We start from the raw sequence: 20,457 nt of genomic DNA, 5'->3' as shown, positions 1-20,457 counted from the left end.
AAATAACATGACCGTGCTCATTACCCTTCAAGGAAAATACCGTGAGAGCCGTCCAAAATGAGGAGTAATCTAGATACACTTTGAGTGTCAAAGAGAATAAGATCTGTTTGTTCTGACTGGAGACATTGCCACATTTAAGACAGATACTTGGCGGCTGGAACTGAGGCCTCATGAAATACAAAACTGTATTTGGTAAGACGTTACATTCATTATATCTTTTGTAGAGGGAGGGCAGGAATGCACAGTAGGTCTGAAAACATGAATATGACTACGGTACACAGAATAAAATACTAAGTAATTATCCTTTTTATTTGTGGGGTTCTGGTGCCATTTATAACCAAGTAATTGCATAATTGCATATTACATACAACATATTTTTTTATTAAAGAGTCTAATCTAGGTAAAATGACTATTGAGTATTACAAAATAACCTTAATTATTTCAAATAATTTTCTTACTAAACTTTAATAGCTAAAAGGGCATCTAAGAAATTCATAGTGTGAACCACTCGTGTGTGTCTAAATCCATGTTTCTTCAGTAGTTTTTTGTACTGTCGCTGTGTCCTCTCTGTTCCCTCAGTCTGGACCAGCATGTTGAGAGACTGAAGCGCAGAATGAGGGCTCGGCCCGTCCAACATGGTCTCAGCTATGAGCAACGCACAACCTACAACCCAACACATTGTGGAAATCAAATGGTTAAAAGTCTGAGAAATACAAAAGAGCAAGAAACAACAACAAAAAACTGTGTAGTGTAGTGGCTTTGTGATGTTTGTCAGACTTTGAGGCAAAGCATAGCATCCAGGAGGTTGTCTGTGTATTTAATGTCTTTTGTAGTAAACCCGTGTCTTTCCAACAGAGAGCTGTATTCCTGTGCACTCCTCTGCCTCCCTGGACTCATGCTGAGGGCCTGGAGCAGCCCTCGACTCGGACCGCTTCTGTCCTCATTCAAGAAGATCTCACTGAGCAGGACTCCACAGCCTGGCAGCACCGTGTTAGTGTATTAGTACACACAAGCACTTCTAGTCTTAATTTACAAAACAATGGCTTTTATCCAGCAATTATGTCAGATATAAAATGAAGCACAAGTGGATCATGTTTTTATAAAGCATAAAAGCATTTGAAGGTTACCTGGTGTACACCTTTCTGCAATTTTCTTCAGCAGGATATCCACTTTCTCATCAGACCAGTCATGAAGGATTCTTGCCAGCACATACAGGTCCGCTTTAGGCAAATCATCTTTAAAGAAGTCACCTAAAACACAATTTATTGTTTTAACAAATACTACATTAAAAAAATATGTTGGTAACTTGAGATAAACATCTTACCTGCCACAAAGGACACCCTGCTGTCTGTGTCCATGTGCTTGAGTTGAAATCTTTCTCTCATTTCAACAACTGCAGCTAAATCAAACACAATGACAGACATCTGGGGGTTTGCTTTTGTCAATTCATGAGCAATAGCTCCAGTACAACCTGAAACACAGTAACACAAATATATAGTCTACTCTTCAAAACACTCTGCTTTCATTCCTTCTCAGTATAAATCACCTCCAAGGTCACAGGCCGTTTTATATGTGGAGAGATCAAACGCTGTTGCTACAGCTTTCCCTGTAACTTTGGCAATGCTGTGCATGGCATTCATAAACCTCAGTTTTAGAGCTTGGCTGTCATAGTATGTATCCTAAAGACATTGGAGGAGAGAAACATGGTAAGTGTTTTCATAACATGATTTAAAGGTTTATGACATCTTCTTCAGCATTTACTAAGGCTAAAATGAGCACCTGAAATAGATCTTGTGCTTTCTTGCCAAATGCCTGTTCATGCTGATTTATTCCCTCACGTACAGCATTTTCAAGATGAGAGAAAAGAGGCCACACTACATTATCTGTGTGTAAAATGTAACTATGCAAAGAAAATGGAGAATCTGAGCCAAGAAATTGTGCTGCCAGAGTGCTGTTCTTGTACACTGGCTTCTGGTGAGCTGAAAAACAAGACAAATTTAATGTCCTTATCGGTATCCACTCTAACAAACAACAACCACTGCAAACTTACTGACATTTCTCACTGGAGGTTAACAGCCCCAGAGACACACAGGCTTCCAGCAGACTCTGCGTTCCTTTTAATGAAGCTTGGATTTCAGCTGCCACCCGTGCAGCTTCCAGACCAGGACTTTTCTGCAGCAGGTCGAACACCCCCATCTTTGAAGCAGTAAATAATGCCTAAAACAATCAAATACAAGTTAAAAATACAAATATTGTTATCACACGGAGAACTCAAATCAAGTCAATGTTATTTTAAATACCTTTGAAGACCTGAATCCATCCATTAGTGTAATAATCCTCTGCAAATCTCCATTCTTAGGCACTGTGTTTTCACCAACAGATACAGCTCGCCCTCTGCTGGTGATATTTTGTAACGACATGTGCTCTGACCCCTGGCTATCTCCACTATGTTTGGATAGGCTGTTGGTCAATTGCTGAGAACTTTCACCCACTTCCATTCGACCACCTTTTCTTTTTACCTGGAAGAAATGCTATAGAATAAAATACAGTCAAACAATATGTATTTAAAGAGGAAATAACAACTTACTGGGCTTGCAGAAAGGCTGACGGATGGGTTGTTAGATAAGTCTTGAGGTTTAACTGTGCTGGCGTCTTGGTCGTTAGGGGCTTGATTGACAGAGGCCATCTTTTGCTCACAGGAAGGAAGACTGTTGTAAATTAGATCCAACTGTTTGCAAAAGTGGTTGAGTGGGAAGCCCACAACATTGAGGAAGTCTCCATGGACATATTCCACGAACATGCCACCAAGAGCCTGAATACCATAGCCTCCAGCCTTGTCCCTGGTACACAAGAAGTACAAATTGTGTAATTAGTTTTTGATAAAAAAGGAAGGTATAATCTCAATAAATCAAAGTCCAAAAAGGCCAAAGAGTTTACCATTAACCAAATGTCCCACAAACCTCGAATACACAGTTGTTACCACATAACATAAATCAATAGGTAGTACTTCAGTTACTCAGAGGTCATACTCACATGGGTTCACCACTGTTAATGTATTCCCAGAGCAAATCTTGTGACAGATCAGCAAATTTAACCTTTGTTTCCTCATAGAATTCAATTAATTGGTAGTTTACTTTGTCATCTGAAAAAATAACAAATATGTGTCTTTTCACAGCCTAATTGTGAATATCACATTAGAGAGAAACCGAAGTGTGACATGCCTTCTTTTTTGTGGCAGAGGACAATGACGACCCCAGTAAAAACACTATGCATCTTACCACTCAGGCTGCAATGAAGACAACGGACATGAAATGGTGAAACTAGGTAAAGATCAGTTGCACTACGTCAGCCGCACCTTGACAGCATTCTGTAAGCATCATCCTTATCTGCTGGCTTTTCAAGTATCAGGCCATCAACGGTCTATGCAGAGAAATGCACGCACAATCGTCAACAGAATGGATCGATTTGGATTTAGAATGGATTTTTCCTTGCATGTAACTTCATCTTACCACAATAGTATCTGCACCTATGACTATATCTGGAGTTTTCAGATGTTTCTAGACAAAAGCAAGAAATACAGATATTTACAACATACGTGTGGATGACATTTTGTAACATACTTACAAAAGGCATCCTCCTGGCAACCTCCAAAGCCTTTTGTTTGGCCGTCTCGACTGCATACTCATGTGGTGCCTTAAAAAGTCTCTTGTCAAGAGTTTCTTTGAACCAGGATGGCACCACCTCAAATCTCAAGCCCTTGTAAAAACAGAGTAGGTTTACTAGGGTTAATACATGACCAAAATGCACCCATCACACAGAAAAGAAAAAAAACATCATGTATTGGTCAAATCTAATTTAGATTTGGTTATCGACGGTTATGACTTATGACATTGATTAGAAATGCCAGTTTTTGAATGATAAATTTACTAAATAAACGTACAGCGTTTCGAAGAATATCTTGTCTTCTGGGAGAAGCACTTGCCAGCACAACCAATTTCCCCACGAGCTTTGAAATGACAGGGTTCAGAACCATGGTGATCTCTGCTGATGTGCCTGTGATATGGAAAAGGTAAAACATGACATTTGGTGAGATAAGCAGGCTCGGGTAATGACGTTTATAGAGAATAAGCATGAAACTTTTCAATAAATAGCCCACAGTATGAATACAACAATTCATTAAGGTGGATCAGATTTCAGCCACTGCTATATTCCAAATAATATCAAGTTTTTTCTCATTGTAGTCATGCAGTAATGATACAATGATACAGTGTTACAATATCGGCAAAGTTAGTAATAAAACTTCTAAAGCTACAAAGTAATCTTACCTCTCTGACACAAACTTCACAGACGGCAGCTAACAACGGCCACGACTACTAGCATCATGGCGCATGCGTGATGACGTCATGTCTCTGACCCCGCCTTGAAAAAAAAAGTGCAGAATCGCGAACAAAAAAGGTAGTTTTACTCTAGTTTTGCACGTGAATTGCTGAAAAACCAAACAATCAAACAAACAAACAAGCAAACAAAAAGGTAGCTTAACTTCAAAATAAAAAATCAAAGATGCAATGAATAATAGCATTTTGGATTTTATTCACATAATGTTGCTACATGCATGCAGTTGTAAGAAATATACACGATAATTTATTTTTACAAATAATAGAGTTACAAATGGAAATGCAAAAATAACAAGGTATCACACAACACTGAAAGCTTATTTTTCTTTCACTTCCTTTCTTGTTTGTCTTTTCTCGCCTTTTTTCCTAGTTGCATCATCACATCAGAGATACCTGCTTCTTACTCTGTTGACCTTCAGACGCACATTGCATTGAATGCAATATCCCCCTGTGCTCCTGCTTTGACTCTGTGCTGCTGAGACTGTGCCATCTCATTATCTGCCTCAGTTTTTGCCTAAAGTCCTTGGAGGCAAAGTAGTAAATAAATGGATCAAGGCAGCTATTGAGACAGCTGAAACACAAAGTCAGTTTGTAAGCCATGTAGAGGGATTTGTTATAGAATAGCCTCATAACTGTGTGGGCTAATAAGAGAATGTTGTTGGGGGCAAAGCAAAAGGTGAAGACCAGCAAAACAATCAAAGCCAAACGTATAGCTCTGTCTTTTTGGGCAGTCTTGGAGTCTTGGCCCAGCTGCTGGATCACTCTGATGTAACAAAATGTTGTAACACAGAAAGGGAAGAAGAAAAGTACAAAAAACATGCAGAAGAGGAAGGCGGCCCATGCAGCTTGAGACGGAAGCATGTTTTTCTTCAGCACGTCGAAACATGTGGTTATCTCGAGTTCAGGGATGTGAAAAGTCAAGTCGGTGGTCATGAGTGGATACAGGACACTCAGGACTAAGCCCCACATGAAGAAGCAGCTGAGGATGGCCATAGACTTCCTCTGCCTGGTCTCTCTGAAGAGCAGAGGCCTCACAATGCCCAAGTAGCGGTCAATGCCAATAGCCATCATGGTCAGGATGGAGCAGTACATGTTGGTGAAGAACATTATAGTTAGGAACCTGTGGAGACAGAAACAGCACGATTAGATTGCATGTAACTTGCGTATGGACAATATGGCAAAATAATCACAATTTTCCAAGAGTTTAAAATAAATTTTGCATTGATTATTCTGAGAGTTTACAGTGGTTTAGTTAGGGCTGTGCAATTAATCACATTTGAATAAAGATGGAGTCATTTCTAACTGTCAATGATCAGCTTGGGTCTTTTTGATTACAATCCTGTGTCAGTAATTGTGATTTGAAGCAGAGTTCAAATGAAAGTTGATTATTTTTTATGTTGAATAAATGTCAATGATTACGGGTGTGTAGTATCATACGCTTCCTGTTTTAGCCCCGGTTTTAGCACAGTTTAGTCTTGATGTACTGTAGGTTCAGTTTGGCCCTGTTCTAGTCCTTTTCTGGTCCAGACCCGGTTTAGTTTTGAGTTTAGTCCCAGTTAAGTTCAAATTTTGATGTGATGTGTGTTTGCATGTGTGTATGCATCCGTAAAATCTGTATTATTTATGTTAAGGAAATGCATTTTAAAAAGACAAAATAAAATGTTAATTAATTAATCAGTTAATTATTATTATTAATATTTGATACATGTTTTGTTGCCCCGCCCTAGGTTAAGCCAATCACTATTGATGGAGGACATGACTATTTTTCTTTATCTTTTTAAACAAAATTTACTCTAGATATTTATTTATATTTAAAAATGCCAATATTCTACAAAACCTAAGAAAACATCCAAGTACTCTATCAGCACTGATGGTAACACCTGTTTTTCGTTTAAATACTGCAGTACCTGCACATGTTGGGGCCTAGCTTCCAATTGTAGCCTTGCAGCTGGTAGGCGATCTGAAAGGGCAGTGCTACACCTAGAGCCAGGTCAGTAAAGGTCAGGTTGATCATGAAGATTATAGATGGAGTTTTGGGAAAGGTCCGGAAGAGCAGCAGCCACATGGACAGGCCATTCCCCACCAGGTTAATCACAGTGACCACCATGTAGATGACCGAGATGGCAATACTGATGTTGACATTCTTGAAGAGGGACAAAGTAGCATTGTCCAACTTGCTGCTGCCGCTTGAATTCATGACTCTAAAACAAAGTATAAAAACACTTTCAAACATTTAAAATAAAGCATTGTTGTCTTCCAACTTTGCACTTCTAAAAACTAAAACAAACATTTCAATTAAACATGGCGTCCCAATGATGCAGGCAGACACCACAAAACAGTGGGGGATTTTTGAGCAAACCTCTGTCATGTCAACCACTAACACTTTCTATGAATATGAGGGGAAATACCTCTGACTGCACTTTTTACCATAAGAAGACATGTGGGCCCAAATAAACTGCCATTTATTTAAAGTTGCCATTTAAAGTGCGATTATATATTTCTTATTGTTCTTCTATGTTATCTTGCAGCAAGTGACAGAATGTAAAATATTTGTCCTATAAGTTTTAACCCTTGTGCTATCTCTGGGTCTAGATGACCCACAAGTGTCTGTAGTAGAATGCCTCCCCCCTCCCTCCACAACATAAAAAGTGTTGTTTTGTGTGTGTTTGTTTGTTTTCAGCTGAAGAAAATCTACACAAATTAACTAGAATTGAACAAAAGAATGACAAATTTAAATCCGACCAGAGCATAACATAGGCTATGACATTGTACTCACCTCACGAAGCAGTGGAGTGTGGCTTTGACAGTTGGTGATAGAGTTACAGATAGTGGCTGCTGAGGAAATGGGGCTTGTACAGTTCAACACAATAAGGGAGGAAATGGGAGTGTGACAGTTTATATTGCACCAGAAGATTCACAGTCATTATGATAAAAAATACCAATTGAGTTGAGATATTGAGTGACAACTAGATATTGAATTTATAATAGCGGTACATACATTTTGTTTTGTTTGATCAACCATAATTCTACAAATAAAACAGGGAAGAAAATCAACTTTCTTGCTTTTATAACAACAGTTTAACAATCTTTGTCATCCTGGTTTCAAGTCAGGTTTGGTAAAATCTTTAATTTGCGGTTCATACAGTAGTAGTAGTAGTAGTAGTAGTAGTAGTAGTAGTAGTAGTAGTAGCAGCAGAAACAGTATGTATGTATAATTACTTGTTACATAATTAATTACTTTGAAACAAGTACTTATTTTGTTTTCTCAATACATAAACATTCAAATGTGTAATTAAACACTTGGATGGTATAGAGGATATTAGGTGGTTTTACTGTAAGTGGAAATGTGTTCAAATTTGTTAAATACAAATGTTCAATGATTGCAAAAAAAAAGATGATTGCAAAAAAAAAAAAATACATATATACACACACACACACACACACACACACACATATATATTTATATACATACAGACATATATATAATACATACACATATACACACACCCGCCCACTCCCTTGGGGATGCAACTGAAGATTTAAGCTTGCTTATTTCCTGTTTATTATCACAGTTTAAAGTGTGAACTAATGTCTGATCATTGTGATTTGTTTCAGGGAGGTGTGAAGTGAAACCCTGAGTACTCACCTATGCCCTGGATAACCGCAGCACATCTACACCCAGACAAGCGGCACAGTGAACAGGATATTTCTTTATGCGGCTGACTCATATATTTCATGGGCAGGTCTACTGTTGCCCCAATAACAAACGGAAAACCCACACTCAAAGTACTTTAATTCATTTCGGGAAGAAATTATGCAAGAGGTTAAACTGACAAAGCTATGTGCAAGAATAAAATAAGGCTTTTTAGGAAACGTAAAACATTGTAGGTTTAAGGATTGACAGGTTACAAATGTTCTCTATAGTTGATCAGAGGTTACAAGTCACACCTCATCAACACCACTAGGATGAAATTAGTTTTATAAGCATATTTCTAGCTGCCTGAATGGGAAAACGTTCTAAGCTAAGTTAATCTAACATCTAAGTTATCAAACCATGTGCATGATAGATCAAAATTACATCTGCGTAAAACAAAAAGAGATACCATGTAACAATAAAATATAACACCTCTTATCTTAAATAATAGCAGCCACAACAAAAATGGTTGAAAAACATTAACATTTCAAAATTGTCAACTTATTGTTCGTCTTTGCCCTTTTCAAAGGCCTTGTCCAAGCTCATATTTGCCATCTCATAGCAGTGGTCAGTTGCAGGTTCAGGTGAGTGGCCCACTGGGATGCACTCGTAGCCTTTACCCGACGAATTCATACGTTTTCTATTTCGTGCACCGGGCTGATAAAGCTGCATTGCTGGACGATCCTATAGGAACGAGAAATAATGTGTATTACAATTAGTGAGATTGAGATAGTACTGACTATGGCAGTGGTGCTCATAGTATTCATGTGCAGGGCCACCTCCTAAAATATTAATCTTTCCCCATCCAAGACTATAATCTGGTCTTAAACACAGCTAAACTAGGCTCTATAATGAGTAATCAGTGTTTACAAGGTCTAAACCAGGGTCTATAATGAGTAATCAGTATTTACAAGGTCTAAACCAGGACTATTCAGGGCCGGAGATGAACAACATGCCACTGTAACAAACGTTTGGGTCGCACAAAATATCTCCAACACTGTTTCAACCAATTGAGTTAGTACAATACAATTACAACTGAGGAATAACATACAAAGTGCTTTACCAAAAGTGCCCTTCCAGGACTGACCCAGAATCAAACCAGGTCTAAACTAGTGCTAACCCAGAATTAAACCAGTAAACCAGTTTTCAATATTTGGAAGATGGGTCATGGGCCAGAATAAATTGCTTGGAGGGCCTGATTTGGCCCCCAGGCCTAAACCAAGACAAGCTAGGTCTAATGAAGAACAAAAGTGATGAAGTTTTTAATTAACAAAGTACCACCAGAGGGAGCCCATTACCAAACAAAAAGGTACACAAACCACAGTTTTAGAACCACTAAATTAAGAATTAAAACAGCTAGTTTTTTCAGTAATTTATCTACTCTTTGATATATATATATATATATATATATATATATATATATATATATATATATATATATATATATATATATATATATATATATATATATATATATATATATATATATATACACACAGATTCTTTTTGATATATATATATGTATATATATATAAAAAAAATCTGTTTCTCTGTCTATGAGACAATGGACAAAGTTGTGCGATTAAAAATATAAACATAAGTTGTACTGATGATAAAAATACTAGTATAAAACAACTTGAAACTTGAATCAATAGAATTCCCCCTCATGCTCACCTTCTCGCTCACCTTGTTTTTGAGGCGCTCCTTCCTGTTACTCAGCTCATCACGGTCCTCTTTGCCCAGTTTGTCTCCACCATCGAGACAGTAGTTATAGCTGTGATGGTGTCCCTCTTTCTTCCTCCTCTCCTCTCTGTCCTGGCAGTAGCCTTTCCCCCATTTGGTCTCATCTTTACGCCGCATAAATTTGTCAAATTCATAGTGATGTCGTTGGCGTTTTCGTTCCTCGTCCTTCACCCTGTGATCCTTTTCTCTCTGCCTGCGGCTGTGCTGCTGCTGCTGTTGCTCTTTGTCACTTTCAGGCTGACCCCTACTGGACAAACCAGATAATAACACCAATAAAAACAACAGCAGTAACAGATATGATGAAGGGGGTAGGAGGGTTCACACATCTAATATTTTTCTACACAAAGAAAATAATATTTACAACTAGAGGTTACAAGCTACATTTCCATTTAAGACTCAACAGAACATTAGAATCTTACTTTTCTTTAAATTCTTTTGATTTAATTTGATTCCCACTCTTTTCCCACTTGTTTCGTTCAATCTCTCCGACATCACTTTTATCTTTAGGTCGATCTGAATCCACATCTTCATCTCTATCGCTCTTCTTTAAAAGCTAATATCAAATAGACGGAAGAGATTAGTACATTATATAACAATACAATACAATACATCCAAAAGACACGTTTTTAGTGGACCCTTTACCTTAATTTTAATGTCCTTTTCTGACAGTTTCTTTTGCTTTTCTACTTCTTTGCGTTTTCGTCTTTCCTCCTCACGCCTCTTCCTCTTTTCTTCCTCCCGTTGGCGTTTTTTCTCCAGTTCACGTCTCCTTCTCTCCTCTCTCTTCTCCTCTCTTATTCTCTGTGATTACAAATAACACAATTAGACAACATATATTTTGCCACATGTTTTAAAAACTTTCATTTTTACCTGTTTCTCAATTTTTTTGTTTTTGATGTACTCTAAGAGGGGTGTAGTCCGTTTGGCTGCAACACAGACAAAATACAGCAACATAATGTTAAACAATATATACATTTATTTATTTATTTATTTTTTTACCAATGAGCTCCTTGGTTTTAGCTTCAATCTCCCCCAACAGAGTCTCAGGATTGGCCATTGATTTCTCATCATCACAGGAGTAATTCTCTAAGAATCTCTTATACTCTGGATCTATTAGAAAATATTGTTCATATAATTTATGTGCAAAAAGAAGAAAAGTCACATGTAGGCCTAAAACATTACACAACTGGAGCTTCTACTCCATGTTACCTTCTTCAATGCTTCCAGCTTTTGCATCCTTTTTCTTTAGTTTCTTCTTCGAGATTTTTTGGAAGGGAGCAAATTCCACTACTGCCGGGTACTCAAGGCCTAAAATATGAATGTCACAATAAAATGTCATCAACTGAAAGTTCTCTTTTAATATATTATCCGTTACATACCCTTGTTATCAATGAAAACATAGCCATCAAATCTGTCTCTGAAGTGTAAGATGTCATCAGGGTTTTTAAAGTTAATATATGCCCGAGAAAAGAGATGCGGATACAAGCTGTCAAGATACGAGTCATGTTACTAGAAAAAAGATAAAAGCATACATTGATAAAGATATATATTAATACTACATATGTTTTACAATTGCCTTTGATCTGCCGGAAAGAATTCAAAATAATCAAAAGAGGGCAGTGGACTGAGCTGTTCTTCAAGTTGATCCTTTGAGATGTTTGGAGGAAGTCTTCGAATTACCACCTGAAAAACACCACCATGGCTTGAAATTTGTAGTATTATATAAGTATAAATTGTGGCTGAAATAATCTGTAGATGAAATGAAAAACTATTGTGGACTCAACATTTCTGTCAGTATTTGTCCAGTAAAATCTAAAAATCAGGAAGTGTGCGGCATATGTAAAACAATAGTATATATATTTGGATCAGGCTCTGATATCCTTCACACAAATCGGAGTGATTTCCATTTGCCAAACCCACCTTGATTTTAAGATTGGAGAACGTTTTAGTTTGACTTACTCGAGTTTGTTATTCTTGAGTATTCATGTGTACTGCGTGTATTCTCAGTACACATGGCCCACATTTTACCCTTGTAGCTTACAGTCTTTGTGCTCCAGCCTCATTCATCGGCTTCACACCACATATTGTTGAATTCAAACTCAGGTTTTGGAGGTTTTATCTTTTACGTGGGCTGCGCTGTCGCTGTCCGCGGTGCTGAACAGCTCGACCTCCCCCATGACAGTAAACAACACGAACCACGACAACAATGCTACACGCAGCAAAAACGTACCTTGGTGAAAACCTCTTTCTTCTCTTCCTTCAGCTTGGCGTTTGCACCGGTGTTGTCCTGCTCCCACGGGATATCTCCAAACTGGATCTCCACAGTGCTCTTCTCCTTGGCCACGGTCATTTGCTCTTTTTCAGACCTCATTTCTCTCCATCTCCCTCTTCTCTGCCTGAAGATAGCGTTCTCGCGAGAGTTGGCCAGTAGGCTAAATCAAGCTGGCTGGCAGCAGCGCAAAACAAGTATGATTTCCTTTTCCTGTATATATATACGTTTTCTTTCACACAAATGAACATAGGCCAAACTATTTATCGGCTCATACTCAATTCATTCGTATAATTGACTCAGATCCCTTTAAGCACCACACAGACTCCTATTTCAATTTTATTTTTCATTGGCGGTCCAAATTAGACCTAAGCAGTCCCATTTTCTTCGGTGTCACGTCGCACAAGAGGAGCGGAGCAGCGGGGCCGATCCACAGTCAATAATGGGCTGCTGGCTCCTGCACTGCTGGTGCCAGACGAACTTTGATAGGATGACCGACTCAAAGACCGTGCATGCTCTCTTCTAGGGACTAGAGGAAAGGGGAAAATACTATTTATTTAATCCTACCTGTTGAATAAATCTTTTTGGGTCTGAAATCACAAATATCCATAATCCCATGTCCAAATGAATTTCAGACTTACCATTCAATAAAGTTTGTTTGCCAGTGCTGGTCTCCACGAACCGCCGAGGTGATGGTCTCTCTGGGGTGGAAGCAGTGCTCACAAGGCTGGGGATAAACGTGGAGCAGGTGTCCTGGTCTCGGAACTCCCTGTCCTGCCCGTGAACCACCACAGACTTAGACGGAGTGCAGCCCATCGCTCATCAAAGGGCTGCAATAGAGCTCCATTTGAGACCCAAGTCAAGGTAAGTTAAAGGGCACAGAAGCAGTTCTCCTGAAACCATGAAGAAAACCGAACAGAAGCGGGTTGTTTTTGATCTCATGCAGGATTTAGCCCTCCCCTTAACCTGATGATTACAGTTGAGGAGGCTGTCAGCTCCCACCTCCAACTGCTCAGGCGGCTCCAGGTCATGTGTGACGCCATTAACTCACTACAGAAAGACCTATATACAATTTAAACTTAAACACTTAATCACAAGACTGACATTATTTAAGTTAAAGTCTCAGAAAACACAAATCAACTAAACATGGGAGAAGTCTGAGCATGTAACATGTGGACAACACAGTCAGTATTAAAGTTCATGATTTATTTTAAAAAAATTACAATTTGCATCAATACGGGTCTAATTTACCTGGCTCTTTATTCATAAATCCACAGGAAAAAAAAACTGAATTCTGCCATGAACAGTATTTATTAGTCTTTGAGATTTTGTGTGATTTTTGTTAAATCCAGTGTCAGATCATCCAAGCTCTTGAGGTCTTCAGGTCTAACCCATGATTTGATGGAAAGCAGAGTTATCAATCCTTTAACCAAGGCACATGTTAATTCGCCTTTCTAAAGTGCATTTTGTAAGTTTGTCTTAAAAAGATAATAATGTGGTGAAACCACACATTGCCAACGGCACTTCCTTTCACATTTGTTCATGCACAAGGGGGGAATCAAGAATCCTTTGGCCGGACTGGTGTCAGACTTTTTGCTTTGAAAGTAGTTCTTGAGCCAAGGTGTGTTTGCTTGTGACAAATTGTGGCTACGACAGTCCGCCTCTGATGAGAACATCACATGCTGGTGTCTGACAAGGTGTCTAACATCATGTCACTTTCATACATGTCACACTCCAGGGTCAGGGACAGCCGCAGAGGCGTCTCTAGCATCACCTTGTCCTGATTGGACACTGGTGTTTCCAAGGACACGGTGCTTGTGTCTTCTGCCTCTTCCTGCCTTGGTGTAGCCGCAAGATCTCCAAGTTCAGCGGTGGACAGCATCTTCATCAGCGCAGGAGTGTTCAGACTGTCTTTTACTTTGTCATCGATGTCTGTGGCTACATATAGACATAATTTTATTATTATTATCGTTAGGGATAAAGAGGACAGGTTAGAGAACTGAGCTTTTAGAACAGTGCATCACTTACAGACATAAGCATCCGTGTCCCCAATGTACATCTCAATACAGTGGGCAAGCATTGTTACGGAAAATGTGTCATCCCTTTTTAGTCCAAGTGCCTATAAAAATGGAAGTAAATGAATAATTGTCAATTTTTTTTTAAGAGATAGAAAACATTCCTTCCAATTAACACAAATTATTGCAGAACAGAAATGTTCTTCCAGTATAAACTACTGTATGAAAATGCAGAGAAAAAGAATTACCGTATGAAAATAGTCAATAGCGCTCTCAAAGTCACCCATCAGGCTGTGAACATATCCGATGGCTGCGTATGTGGACGCATGTTGTGGAATTAATACAAGTGCCTGGCGGTGATACTCCAGAGCACGGTCATACTTCCTGGAGACACACAAAATTGTTTAAAAGTTTCTACAATGTTAGTAGCCTTGGTTTATTCCCTGCATTTATAATTGCTTTCAGTAATATCTAGTCAACCAAAAGCTCTCCTAGGTACCGGTGTTGAAAAGAATCAGAAAAGGTTTATTGCCATTGAACACATCTTGCAAACATAGGAACTTGTTTCAGCGTTGAGGTGCAACATGGCATGCATAAATACTGATACCAACATCAGATTACAACATGTTAATCTAAGTTTTATTAATCAGATTCTGTCACTATCAAATAAACAAATACTATCAGAGCCTAAACATAGTTGTCATTTTCTTTATATCGATATAATTAAGCTCATATCATATCATTATCAAGAATCATATCCATTTTGTTCTGAGGTCATAATTTTAGGTTATTTTGGTGATTCATGTTTAACATGATTTGTGTTAATTTTCCTACTTATTAATTTTATTTGAACAATGTGCCTAGAATGTCCCACTTTATACTGGATTAAAATAAATGAGTAGTAGTTGACACTGAAGTGTGTAGATGTAACAATAGACAAGTATTTATTGTTTATCTGGTCATTCATTAGGTATACATTGCCCTCATTAAATGCAAAATGTGTTCAGGGCTTCCATAACAGCCACTTAACTCAAATGACACAAGGATCATAGAAATTGTATTGAGGGTTATCAGAGTATGCATAATTGAAACATATTTGTCCAGAAACCATTGAATGTGTATATAATATGGTACTATATATAAATATGGCGTCATAAAAATGGAAGGGATTGTCTTTCTTTTTGTTTTGCAGTGTCAAAACTGATTTATTAAAAAAAAAGAGATTACACACACACACACACACACACACACACACACACACACACACACACACACACACACACACACACACACACACACACACACACACACACACACACACACACACACACACACACACACACACACACACACACACACACACACACACACACACACACACACACACACACACACACACACACACACACACACACACACACACACACACACAAGATATATAGATAAACAGCACTCACTTGAGTTTTCTGCAAACGTGACCCAAGTTGTTGAGCAAAGGTTCCCATTTATCAACAGTTACCTTGTACAAAATAGGAGATAAACACAATCATTACATAAGTAACAAAATATATAGATAATCATTTTACAAAATAACTCACTTCATTGCCAATGGCTTTGATTTTTTCCATTGCATCAAGAAATAACCTTTCAGCGGTTTTCCAACTGAAACAAGAAATTGAGTAAACTTTAATACCTTTTGAATAATTCAAAATTAATATGCATATGTGACATGATAATGTACATACATTCAATTATGAATTTGCGTGTATTAAGTGTATTTATAGCCATGACTTACTCTCCATTCTGAAAGGCAACTACTGCCACCTCATGAATGACAAATGGATCCTCCGGAGCAATACCGAGAGCTTGGCTGAAGAAACGCTCGGCAAGTTTAGAGTTGTTTGTCAGACCATACTCCAAGCCTATATACAGCATGGGCAAGTGACACCTGTATTAGAAAAAAAAATATTATAATTAGCAGTTTTCAGAAAAAATCTGTACTAACAAAAGGCTAGGCCACTTTCTGTGATTATGTACAAACCCTTTCATTAGTTGCGCAGCCGTGAAGTAAGCAGCCATGGCTTGATCATGCTCGCTTTCTACTGCAAATGAGTGGCCATAAGCAATCCAGGCAGGACCATAGGTCCGTTCAAGTGTAGTAGCTTTGCTAGAAAAACAGAATGGATTAAAGCAAAGACCTCCAAATTTACATAGCATAAAACATGTATGTACATACCTAAGATAGCGCCGAGCATGTTCATTTTTATGGCCAACCATAAGATAATAGCAGCCAACAGCAAACCATGAAACCTGTAGAAAGATTTTAATGTAGTGACCATATACAATATACATGCATAAATCTGACCTCTCATCACTCACAGGATTATTTGGATACAGGTCCACAAGTTTATGAGAAATATAGAACAACTCTGAAAAAGAAGAGAAAAAACCTTAAAAAGGTTAACAGTTACATTTGTACCTTTAATTAATTAAATTATTTTACCATTAGATTTTCCAAGCTCAACTAAGGTTCCTATGTGAACGGGTAAGCAATTTGCATGAAAGGGATCCTTAACCATTACCCTGAAATGGAGAAAAGAAGCATGTCCATGAATAACTGTACACGTACCCATTTCAACAGAACTTTAAACAGCTTACATTGACGTGAGCTTGAAACACGTCTTGAAATCACAATTGTAATAATGCCTCTCAGCAAGAGACACAACAACGTCCAAATTGTCCTGGAGACCATTGACCATTTCCGGGACAACCAACTCACTGGGTTTATTGTACTGCAAAGAGAGAAAACAAAACGACCATAAGAACTGCAACTCTTCCAAAGTGATATAGCATTTAGAAAATAGTGTGAGTACCTTTTTTAATTTATGTTCAAAAAGAAAATGTAACAGCTCCTCCTCTTCTTCGGTACATTGTTCATTCAAAGGGAGGGAATCCAGGAAATCTTTTTCTACAAGAAAAGCCCATAAACAAATATTACACACCAAGATCCATTTAGTTAAAACCTAAATACCAGTGCATTCATCTCAGACAAGCTTACCTTCCTGTGCAGTCAGCATGTGGTGGGCCGTGAGAAGGTCAAAGGCTTCAAAGCAGTATACATCCAGCTTCAAGGCCTCTTTGTAACTGGAGGTGGCCAGAGGACGGTTATCCATGGCGTCATAGATTTTACCCCGCAGGAGGCAGATGGAACTATTAATCTGACCAGAATTTGAGTTTAAATTTAGACAATGTTTATCAAAACTCTAATTTCTTCAATTTACTAATGATAATAACAAATAAATACATATAATCAACCACACGCTTACATTTACAGACTTTAACATTTTATAAGAGCCGTTCTTTTCTTTAGGATTTATCTTATAAAAAAAATAAAACACAGAACATGGCACAGAGAGACTGCTAAAAAAGTCTGTTAAAAAAAGTACATTTTGAGTTTGTGGGGTCAATTTCTCCATTTTGACGAACGTCTTATCATTTGTGTCCAGTCTTTGAATGTTGGTTCAGTTTGTGTTCCCAAATGTATCCATTTATTGTCAATGACATACATACTTTGGGGATCGGGATTTCAAAAAGATTCGAGTGCTTTGTTAATCTCAGTTCAGTATTTCTGAACAGTAGGACAGTCCCAAAACACAGGGTAATGATGGGCCACTTGGCAACCAGTATTTATCTGTGAATAGTGCACACTTTGTTATGAAAAAAACTTGACATTGTTCCTACAGAATTCTTGCCAAACATGTGATTTTGTGTTTCTACAATATATATATTTTCCCATTTGTCAATCAAAACTAAATTACCTTCTTTCCCATTTATTTATTTTTTTTATTGTAGAATGCATGTCCAAATTCTTAATGCATTTATATAATTTTAATATTATCCCCCTTGACAGTTCTGATTTAAATGCCTTAATAAAGATTTCAAACAGAGGGTTATAATGGTCAGCGTTGAAATATTTAATTGCTTGGTTGTTTAACTCAACTTTAACTTATTTGTAAGCAAATATAAAAAGTATTGATTTTCTTTTTAATCTAGTAAAAACAAATTTTATACCCTTTCTTATCCAGCCCTTAAATCTCAGGTCAGTAGTTTGGAGAAAAACCTCGACCATAAACCAGTTTTAAATTTTAACATCTTTGTTTAGTTTGTATGTTTTGATTAGCTCTTTCCAAGTAGTATAAGCCATTTTTCATTAGTAATCATAAACCATCATCAAAAAGGTCTTGTTAATTTTAGGAAAGAATCCTTCTTAGTAGCATCATAATTATGTAATAGAACCACTGTCCTTAAGGTGTAGAGAAAAAGATAAATGATTAGATTTGAGTAATGACAACAGAATCAACACTACAGCCGTACCAGAGCAATAAAAACTACATTAGATTCATGTGTGTGTAGTGGGGTACTCACAGCTGCAGGGGACATGCCCCAGTCCGGAGTCACAGTTTCCTCCTTCCCTCCCTTCCCTTCAAGTAGCTTCTTGCTGACTGGCTCCTCAACATCCAAAATATCCAAGGCCTGCTGGAACTCTTTTGCAGCATACTGACAAAAGCAAAGGCAGCATGTATTTAAAGTGATTGAACACATCAATTGCTACTATAATTTTGATAATGTTCCCATTACTTACATGGCATCTAGCAGCCAGGTACTGACATGCTCCAAACACCTGTACAAATATGATTTGTTTGTTGAAAGAGGAAGTCACAAATTATCCTTTATACATGTTTTTTATGTTCTTGTTACCTTGTCTAGTTTACGAGACCGTATGGCATGGGAGGCTCTGTGGTACTGGGAGGTCAAATAAAGGCACTGAGCAAGCCAGTAGATGTCCTGAGGGTCCTCTGTCAAAAGACAAAGCAGGTGACCAGTATAACTGCAGCTCTATTCCTTTACACTGACAAATACAAGTCTTACAGCTCACATTAAGTACGTAAAAAATAACGGTAATCAAAGCTCGCCAGTCGTGCAATATTTGACAAAACTCGCTTACCATGCGATAAAGAGGCAATCTTGTCGGCCCAGAACAGAGCGCTTTGATACTGTTGCTGTAAACCGGCAAGAAGATCAGATTAATGTAAAAACATTTAAAGTCTCACTGGATATGTAAAAACTAGTTTTCGTACTAGACTTCACGCTATATTTTTGCTAGCTGGCAATTCACAAACTGGTGATTTACCTGATCAATGTATTGCCGTACGCGTTTCCGAAGCCTGTCAAGGTTCATTTTGATTATGTGGGAATAACACTACGTTTCAATAAAAGAATTGCATTCTTAAACATTAACAAAAATGTCAAACTACTCTACAACAGGAGCTAGCTTGCTAGCAGCGTTCAAATACGCGGCTTCTTTCTGCAGCAAGTGTGTCGAGTAATGGTGTCGTGGGGAAGCAAAAGATTGTATATTTAGTTCCGCTTTCTTGTGTTTATTTCAGTGAAGGACATGTAATGTCTGTTCTAGTATAAATAAAATAGAAATATGCATTCCCTGGCACGAAATCAATGAATGAATGAATGAATGAATGAATTAAGTTCTAGCTGTGTTTTTGTGTTAAGAAAAAAAAAAAAAACTCCCTGTCGTCCCTATTTCTCTTTTTTATTTGACACCAATATATGTTAAATAGCTGAAGAGTAAAAATAATGATACAATAAAAACATATTTTGGAAACTTTTGCTTTCACAAGAAATATTTCTCAAGAAAATACAGTATGTTTAAAAAGTACAGGGTAGTACAGGGGCAGTATTTAATCCTCCTCTTGGCATGTCCTTATGGATTTACCGTGGTGTCTTGTGTAATTTATGTCTCCTCTACCCTAAAATAACAATGCAAGTATAAAGCAAACAAAAACATGGATTATTTGGGAAACAAATATGTTTTATTTAAGTTAAACACATATAAAAGTTCTGACATGAGGTGATCTCAGTTCATTCTTCTTATGCTCTCCTTTCATTCAATTCAGATTATCCTCATCCTTCACATTTTTATAGGCTTAGATCATTTTTGCAACTTCCGCTTGGTTTGTAAACTTTTACCCGTATTTTCCTTGCCCAGTTAACTACAAGGGTTTAAAAGTTTAAAAAACGTTTTGTCACTGGCCAGATGTGCTAAGACGTTATTCTAGTTCTTCATACTTTTATACTGATGTATTTTTCCCCATGTTGAACTGGTGACCAGATTCACATCTTCATAAAATATTGGCAAAGTGTGTATTTTGGGCCGAGCAACTTTCAATTAAATGGGATGACCTTTCCTAATTAAGACAATTGACGCAGAAAGAAAAAGAAACAAAAGAGAACCTGTCCAACACCTTAAACAGATATACCCTTCCA

General features: G+C 37.7%; 4 protein-coding genes across 9 annotated transcripts; all 4 read right to left on the bottom strand.

The window, feature by feature from the left end:
- Nucleotides 1-489: 489 nt before the first annotated feature.
- asmtl (acetylserotonin O-methyltransferase-like) lies at nt 490-4,077 on the bottom strand. Its single transcript, XM_072444880.1, has 14 exons — nt 3,941-4,077; nt 3,625-3,756; nt 3,510-3,557; nt 3,356-3,420; nt 3,222-3,286; nt 3,034-3,142; nt 2,588-2,840; nt 2,301-2,519; nt 2,055-2,217; nt 1,780-1,979; nt 1,547-1,679; nt 1,325-1,471; nt 1,128-1,250; nt 490-977 (listed from the first exon to the last, which is right to left on the bottom strand). The coding sequence occupies exons 1-14, from the start codon at nt 4,031-4,033 to the stop codon at nt 772-774; spliced, it is 1,956 nt and encodes a 651-aa protein (XP_072300981.1). The 5' UTR covers nt 4,034-4,077; the 3' UTR covers nt 490-771.
- A 615-nt stretch (nt 4,078-4,692) lies between these two features.
- Nucleotides 4,693-7,289, bottom strand: p2ry8 (P2Y receptor family member 8). Its single transcript, XM_072444889.1, has 3 exons — nt 7,171-7,289; nt 6,302-6,595; nt 4,693-5,514 (listed from the first exon to the last, which is right to left on the bottom strand). Exons 2-3 carry the CDS (start codon nt 6,589-6,591, stop codon nt 4,773-4,775), a joined length of 1,032 nt encoding a protein of 343 aa, XP_072300990.1. The 5' UTR covers nt 6,592-6,595; nt 7,171-7,289; the 3' UTR covers nt 4,693-4,772.
- Nucleotides 7,290-8,544: 1,255 nt separating this feature from the next.
- Nucleotides 8,545-12,331, bottom strand: upf3a (UPF3A regulator of nonsense mediated mRNA decay). 6 transcript variants are annotated; one of them, XM_072444887.1, is made up of 10 exons: nt 12,062-12,323; nt 11,402-11,514; nt 11,211-11,317; nt 11,041-11,139; nt 10,831-10,941; nt 10,702-10,757; nt 10,474-10,632; nt 10,251-10,384; nt 9,775-10,078; nt 8,545-8,772 (listed from the first exon to the last, which is right to left on the bottom strand). In XM_072444887.1, the coding sequence occupies exons 1-10, from the start codon at nt 12,200-12,202 to the stop codon at nt 8,590-8,592; spliced, it is 1,407 nt and encodes a 468-aa protein (XP_072300988.1). In that variant the 5' UTR covers nt 12,203-12,323; the 3' UTR covers nt 8,545-8,589. The 6 variants fall into 6 exon arrangements, with proteins under 6 accessions (XP_072300988.1, XP_072300989.1, XP_072300985.1 ...); XM_072444888.1 differs by having other exon boundaries at nt 11,408-11,514; nt 12,062-12,322; XM_072444884.1 differs by having other exon boundaries at nt 8,548-8,772; nt 9,763-10,075; nt 12,062-12,331.
- A 1,012-nt stretch (nt 12,332-13,343) lies between these two features.
- On the bottom strand, nt 13,344-19,516 carry cdc16 (cell division cycle 16 homolog (S. cerevisiae)). Its single transcript, XM_072444879.1, has 18 exons — nt 19,307-19,516; nt 19,121-19,175; nt 18,874-18,971; nt 18,758-18,796; nt 18,541-18,672; nt 17,174-17,333; nt 16,989-17,083; nt 16,774-16,907; nt 16,619-16,698; nt 16,495-16,544; nt 16,352-16,425; nt 16,157-16,282; nt 15,911-16,063; nt 15,714-15,777; nt 15,573-15,634; nt 14,364-14,499; nt 14,129-14,219; nt 13,344-14,038 (listed from the first exon to the last, which is right to left on the bottom strand). The coding sequence occupies exons 1-18, from the start codon at nt 19,352-19,354 to the stop codon at nt 13,776-13,778; spliced, it is 1,860 nt and encodes a 619-aa protein (XP_072300980.1). The 5' UTR covers nt 19,355-19,516; the 3' UTR covers nt 13,344-13,775.
- Between the last annotated feature and the right edge of the window lie 941 nt (nt 19,517-20,457).

Source organism: Eucyclogobius newberryi, unplaced genomic scaffold, assembly GCF_026437365.1.
Source record: "Eucyclogobius newberryi isolate DKJ021-1_F unplaced genomic scaffold, fEucNew1.0.hap1 SCAF_14, whole genome shotgun sequence".
Classification (NCBI taxonomy): Eukaryota; Metazoa; Chordata; class Actinopteri; order Gobiiformes; family Gobiidae; genus Eucyclogobius; species Eucyclogobius newberryi.
Note: the sequence above shows the minus strand (reverse complement) of the source record. Positions and strands in the feature narration are given on the sequence as shown.